The sequence below is a fragment of the Xiphophorus couchianus genome, chromosome 20 (genome assembly GCF_001444195.1).
Source record: "Xiphophorus couchianus chromosome 20, X_couchianus-1.0, whole genome shotgun sequence".
NCBI lineage: Eukaryota > Metazoa > Chordata > Actinopteri > Cyprinodontiformes > Poeciliidae > Xiphophorus > Xiphophorus couchianus.
Window position 1 is genome coordinate 11317472 of NC_040247.1, and position 7279 is coordinate 11324750.

General features: G+C 36.9%; 1 protein-coding gene across 1 annotated transcript; it reads right to left on the reverse strand.

Moving 5' to 3' along the window:
* Positions 1 to 4560: 4560 nt before the first annotated feature.
* npffl (neuropeptide FF-amide peptide precursor like) lies at positions 4561 to 6902 on the reverse strand. Its single transcript, XM_028001893.1, has 3 exons — positions 6582 to 6902; positions 5740 to 5870; positions 4561 to 4777 (listed from the first exon to the last, which is right to left on the reverse strand). Exons 1-3 carry the CDS (start codon positions 6729 to 6731, stop codon positions 4657 to 4659), a joined length of 402 nt encoding a protein of 133 aa, XP_027857694.1. The 5' UTR covers positions 6732 to 6902; the 3' UTR covers positions 4561 to 4656.
* Positions 6903 to 7279: the final 377 nt, after the last annotated feature.

Here is a 7279-nt window from a genome sequence, read left to right on the forward strand (position 1 = left end):
ATCTTTGCTGAAGGGGGAAAGAGTCGACCGCTGCTTTGGGAGTATTTTTAAAATCAGCAACCTACACATGCTTAAAACCAACCCACACTGTGTTCTTTACACACTGGTTCTAGCCTTCAGTGGCTCTAGAGAGATCAGTGTACTGATTATAATTTTACAGAATTAACCTCAGTTATTTCCATCTTCACTCATCTAGATGGCAAATAAAGGTTAAAATTTTGAAACTGCAATTATGCTGACAGATAAAGTGGCTTAATTAGTAAATGAATAAATGCATATTGAAAGGTTTGCTACTTTTAACATTAGATAAGTTTGTCTGGAAACAAAACTTATGTAATAATCTGAGCTTTGTTCAAATGTGTCTATGCAATGTTTTCTTTGTCTGTCGGCCACCCCAGTCTTTATCGATCGTGTCTTAGCCTGAGTGTCCCCCATATCACACGTCTGCTGGGTCCTGATATCTGACACCACCAAGAAGCATATGGTGCATCGGATCTGCAGCGTTTCTGATGAAAAAGAAATCAAATACAGTAAAAGCTTGCAGCTTTCTAACTCTGCACACATCGCTAGAGAAATTGCTTATAAACAAATCACCATCAGTTCTGCATGAATGTTAGACTTTATTACAACAGCAGAAATATATATATGTATATATACAGCTGTAGTGTATTATAAGTACAATATAGCAGCAATTTTATTTACATTAAAATATGTATTTTTCTTCTCATGGCTTTGAAGTCCTTTTAAAATTTCCTGAATAGAATTAGTTGCATTTTCCAAATAAAATAAGGAAACACGAGAGACTTTAATCTGTAAAACTATCACATGAGAGGTTAAGTTCTGAGTGTCTTATGTGTATGAGAACTGAAGTTAATAATGACATAAAGTAAAACAATATTTTTAAAAAGTGATACATAATTTTTTATGGTTTTTAAAATAGCACTTTTGGTGTTCAATGGACATTGGTACATAACAAAAAAGGGATAAGACATTCTACTTTTCTTTACATTTTATCACTCATTTAATTTTGCATTATGTAAAATTAAATGTATTATGTAAAAGAACTCAATCATGTGTTCACATTTCAGCCTTGATAAAATGGGAAATGTAGCATAGAGAAATGTTCTCACTCGGCTCAATTAGTCACGTTGTATTGCATAATTTCTAGAGCGTGCACAAAACACTTAATTTAAAAAACAGACTTATAAACTGCAGTAAGATATCTTCCCAAATCAAATATAAAAGCTTGTAACTTCAGCCAGGAGTGCTAAAATGCACAAATTCTGAATCCTTTTTTATCATTTTAGAAAGTATGTTGCAAATACAAACTGCCTAAACACAAAAACAACCACATTTTTCTTTCTTGCGGCACAGCTGAATGTGGAAAGCCGTGATGTTAATGAAAACCTGCCACAGTCATTGGAGGCTTTCTGATTATGTATTTGTGATTAAACTGTTAATAAAAGTCTAAATGCTCTCTCTGTTAAAAAGAAAGAGCTAGCAGCAGCTGGCTGCATGTTCTCCCAAACAACCTTGAGAGAAAAGCATAAAAAAATCTATTTTATTCTTGAATGTGAGCAAGATGTTTTCTCCCCATTTAAGCATGAAATTAGTGGAAAAAATCCCAAAGCATTTTTAGCACAACTAACAAACAGGCAGTTTTTTCTTGGTGGTAAAAACTGCTGATAAATAATGCAATAATACCCCTGAGAGAAAGTAATACTGTATATTTCCGATTCTCATATACGTTGCATTAAATTCTGTATTGGGTGTGTAATGTTTTTTCAGATGCTGTGGGTCTGATTTAGGCTCCATCTGTTCTGTGGTTTGTTTTGATTTCAAAACTATTTCGTTTCTTAAGTCTCTAACCATTAATTCTTGCAGTGAATGCAGTTGTTGTGTAAAATCCTGCACCTACGAATTACTATTTAAGATTTCCAAGTTTTCTTTCTGCCTGTATGCCTGTTACACAAGAAATTTAAAAAAAAGTAGGTTTACATCCGGATTGTAAAGGGGGAAATAAAGTAAGCTGTGAAACTACTGTTCTCCTTGCATTCGCTTGCAGTACAATCACCTAATAAAGAAATGGCCCACTGTTCAAGAAAAAAAAAGTTTGATAATGACTTGTTTTTTCTGATCTCAAAAAATAGCATTGATGTCAGCCCCTTTTATCAGCAAGAATTTACTCAATAATTGGGATTTAGGTAGAAATGTATGGGTGATGTGGAAAACAGCAGTCTGTGATTTACATAAGGAATCACACACATGCAGTGTAAATGGTTCAGATCCTGCCTGGCAGGGAAAGCTTTGTATTAGCCTGAGGAACCATGTTTGCCCTCTAGAGCCACATGGGTCACTTTTAAACCCTGCTTCCCTTGGCTTTTCATTTTTTCCTATTTGGTTCCATTCAGTCACCAAGCAAACATTACACTCTGTTTGATGTGACAGACAATGCTGGAGTGTGCTGACTACTGAACTTCCACCTCCCCCTTTGCTGTTAGAGAATGGTGATGAACATGAGGGAAAGAGGAGGGTTGGAGAAATGTCAAAAAGCTTAAATTGGACAGAGTTGTTCTTAGAGTTCCAGAGAGTGTACAAGACACAATGTTTAAGTCAGTTTATATGTTTACTTTCCTTTCCTTGGTCTGTCTCTCAGTCTGTCTCTTTGTAGTGCACACACAGGCGTTTTTTTCCAGAGCCCCCCTGTGGACTCATGAAATTCAGATGAGTTCAGACCTTCTTTAACCCAGATGTGCTGATGAAGGGCTTCCAACAATGTAGAAAACAGCACCCAGCTTTTACTATGCTTGTCTTCTTGCTGCCTCATGTTTGCTCTTTTTGCTTTAAAGCCACCAACAGTTTCATTTGTACAACAGAGAATAGTCAAGTGAGCTGTTATGTGAACAGCTCCATATAATCATGCGCGTTATTGTACTAATATTGTCAAACATTAGTGACTCCTAAGAGGTCTACAAGAGAACAGAAAAAAATATGTTAAAAGAATTACTTCTGCTCATCTATGCCTTGTGATCCGTTTTCAAAGTGTATTTCCCTGCAGGATCATAGGTCTCTGAATGCATTTCCTGACTGGGACATCATTGTGCTGCAGCTATTGGAAAGAGGGGTTGGGGGTTGGGGCACCAATCAATAAGGTTGTTATTGCGTGGGGACCATAAAAAACAGCAATCAGTTCCTATTATTGTCTATATCCTCACTGTTACATGTGGGGGGAAGGGGAAGGTGAGGAATGTTGATCCTTCTGTCATGTTTGATGTTTCCTTTGTTCTTTCATGAATAAAAATGAAAAAACTAATTTTAAATCTTTATTAAGAGTAAGTTATTTGAGAAATTATTGTTTAGGTTTAAACAAAAACAGCATTGTATTGAGCTGCTAGGGATTCAGTCTTTGACTTTGAAGAGATAGATCTTTTAATCTGAATTTATGTATAAATCTTCAATTCATGATTTAATGAATCATTGGATGGCTGCCCTGTTGATGTTTAGAGATTATTTCCGTTAAAGGTGTAAAAGCTACAAATAAAAGGCCCTGTTGTAATTATTGTGCACTGTATGATACATATATAGTCACATGGCATGAAGCCATTGACAGGTTTAAAAATTAACCACTAAGGATGTTATTTAGATCTGAATTGCACCAGTGGTGCAATTTCTCGTTCTTTCATTTTCCTGGCCCTTGATAAAGGAAATGGGAGGACATCCTAATAAAAGGCTCATACTAAGAGGGAAGGACATATATCCCCTCCCAGTAATTGGCTGTGGAAACCATTAACTCGCAGAGTAATTGCATGTTTCTGTGTTTTAATTAGAGCTCAAGCTTATTGCATGCTGCTTCCCCAGGTGCTTGTAAATCCAACACAGACAACAGCCGTCGGTGTGGCTGAGGACAGAGGCTTCACGTTAAAGGGACGGATGCTGAATAAGACTGGTTCCATCCTCTTCACAATACATCTATTAAATTGTTATCTAATTGCTCTGAAGTGATGAAATGTATAGTAATGTAGACACAGCATCTTGTTGCATTTATCTCCCATGCATTTTAAAGGCTAAATTCTGCAGTCAGAGTAATAAGTTGTAAAACAGATTGCTTTATGTAAGTTGACTCAAATATACCTCTGAGGCTAAAGGTTTAGTAAGTTGTAAGCAGAACGTGTTGAGATCATTGCAATGTAACACAGAGGATCAACATATTCACTGCTTTGAACTCACTCAGTACCCCGTCAACAAATACAGCTTATTGCTAAATTATTCACTTGTTTCTTTTAGTTTGTCAAATCTACATACATCCTCAAGGATGTATGTATATTTACCTTTATTATATTTCACACAGTTTTCTACTTCAAAGCTGTTTTATTGGACAAATTACAACAAACACTTTCAGTGTTTAATCCCAATCCTCCCAGTAGATACAAAACATTAGTTAACATATTTTTGTATGCTAGAAGTTTAAGAAAAAAAGCTAATTTTATTCTTAATCAAAATTTAAGTATAACACCATGTCGTGTGGCTGACTGCAGTATTCATCAAAAAGGAAAAAAAATATGCTAATACTTTTCAGATTTTATTCATCTTAATTTAGTCTGCAGATATCTCCTCAGCCTTCTTCCAGAACAGTGACATGTGGGTCCAGCTGCCAGATTACTTCTTGCCAAACCTCTGGGGCACGGCCATGCTCCAAATCTGACCAGGGGCGGCCTCCCAGTCCCGGGGCTGAATCTTATCCTCCAACACGACCTGCCCATTGGAGCTGCGGCCAAACCTGATCAGCAACAGTTAGATTAAAAAAAATATTTAAGGTTATGTACTGTGGGATTCTTACGTTTGTTTTCTTTTTTTGCAAGTAAAATATGTTGTATATGTCATTACTTTGTTGATATATATATATCGCAAGACTAAAGTAGAATCAGAGTTTTCAGAAAAGATTTTAGTGTTAAGCTAAAAATGGACCCTGCAGAAGGAATGTAGATTCTTATAAGTAGAAAGAATACAAGTATTTTCAGAATAAAAAATGTGAAGTTACACAAGGGCACAAAGTTTGTGTAAGAATCTATTTAATCTAAATAAAATCTACTGGTATCAATTAAAAAGATAAAAGTTGCAATGCATTTCAGCTCAATGCACATCAAACCTCGGTTTATTACAAAAACATGAATGCATTTGCTTTGTTTTTCTTTCAGAGTTAAATTATATGCTACAGAGCAGACTTCAAATTGCTGTTACATAATAAGAAAAACTACCCTGCAGCCAACAATTTCAGAATGATGTGCAGCCTTTGGACGCCGATAGGACTGTGGAAGGGAAAAACATCTTCCTACTTTTATAGAAATAGTTGCAATTTTCTCCTATACCACTTATACAAACCGTTCCCTCAGTGATGTAGTTAATTATGGTGCTTATTACACTTTGCGCCATTTAAAAATGCAAATATAGATATTTTCTTTCATGCAGTTAACTTTTAACTTAAACTCCAGACATCATGGCACTTCAGGGAAAAGATCTGCATCCTGTAGCCTCAAAGCATTTTTGTTTATTTGGTTGAAAATGAGAGGAAAAACTAAACCATATTTATGATGCAAACAGGAAATGCACTTTTCTATTCTAGTCTTATGTTGTAAGGCATGCAATTTTAGGCTGCAAAAATAAGACAAAAAAGGTGTCATGTAAGTTGCAGTGTCAGCTTGTTGAAAAATGTTGTCATACAAACGAACCATCTTGACTGACCTCTGTGGCTGGTGGAGGACGGATTCCCTGGTTTCTCTCTGGATTCCCAGAGGGAAACCAGCTTGCTTCAGTGCTCTTAGCACTAAAAGTAGCAGGCGATCATCAAGGCTGGTGTCTCTGCTCTCAATCTCCTGAAGCACATAGCACACATTCACATCAAGACATGCACACATTTAAAAAAAATAGAAAGCATAGTTTGGAAAAAAAAAAAGTTTGTGAAAAGTCCCACAAATTTATCAGTTTCGTGTTACAACAAAACTCCAAACCGTCTGAACTGCTGTGCTGTGAGAAATTGAGATGGTGGAACAGCACAGAGCTTCCCATCAATCAATTTAATCTAATTTCAATGCAAATCTAGACTCAGATATGTCTGGTCCATAATACCAGGAAGAGAAAATCCTGTTTCTTTTACTTTTGATCTGAAACCAAGTCTTTTTTCACATGCAGAAATTAGAATGTAGCAGTGTATTTCATCGTGTTGCATGACAAGGAGTGCCTTCTAAAATATAAAATGGGCTCTGTGATTCATCCTTAAAAGGCCCATTTCCCATTTAAATTCTCCACCACATGAAATGGCAGACTCTGAACATGTTGGCATGGCTTCTGTCTGTCTTTCATTCAGTTTAATGTGGCAGATACTCCATGTTTTACTAAGACTGAATGTTGGGACACCATGTGTGTTCATGATGTCTTTCAACTTTTGTATTTTTATTTTTTTATTTGAAGATGCCTAATTGATTTTGCACTTGACAAAAATTTTATTTTTCAAAAGGTAACCTAAACTACATAAGACAGCAGAATAAATTGGTCAAAGAGTTTGTGTGCCTGATTTGTTGCCTCACCAGCCCCAGCAGGCGGTCGGCCATGTTCTCCTCCGAGCTGCCAGGCAGCATGTCATTTTCATCCCCACCGCCTTGGATGTGAAGAGCCTGACTGACGCCAGCCATCGCCAGGATTAGAGCCAGAAGAGTCATCACTGCAGCTGTGTCCATGGTCTGAAGATGGAGAGGAGGTCAAACTGAAGGAGAAAAGGTTGGCTGAGCGAATTTCTGAAATTCACAGGTTGGAGTCCTGCAAAGCAAAAGAGAGAATCACCCCGATCGTGGTTTGGTTTTCTCTCTTTGTGGCGTCGTGATGATATTCACTGGCGGCATCATGCTCTCTGGTTTTATATACACCTTGAGGTCAGGGGGCTGGAAACCTCTGAAGAGTTGGAGAAATGTGCTACTGTAACATGGGACTTGATGGAGGGAAAATATGAGACATTAATGATGACTGAGAACCTGGGCGAATTGTTATGAAGTCCTCAGGGTGAGAAAACACAACTCTGAGTTATTAAATAGATAAATCCCCGCAAATGGAAGCTGATTCATCAGCCCCTGATGTACTGTTGCTCACACTGGATGAAAAACGGAAAAACAAACAGTAATTATGCTTCAATATGAGAATTTAGTCGAGACAGATTTACTGAGCATAAGTGGTAAAATGATCAAATATAAAAAGAAAGTGATCAAAGTAGAAAAAAGCAAGTTTGCCACTC

Bases quoted from the DNA above. Each gene is read 5' to 3' on its own strand.
- npffl (XM_028001893.1), bottom strand. From the start codon at position 6,731: ATGGACACAGCTGCAGTGATGACTCTTCTGGCTCTAATCCTGGCGATG. The intron at 5,871-6,581 runs GTGAGGCAACAA...TATGTGCTTCAG, and splicing joins CCGACCGCCTGCTGGGGCTG to GAGATTGAGAGCAGAGACAC. The intron at 4,778-5,739 runs GTCAGTCAAGAT...GTTGCTGATCAG, and splicing joins GTCCTCCACCAGCCACAGAG to GTTTGGCCGCAGCTCCAATG.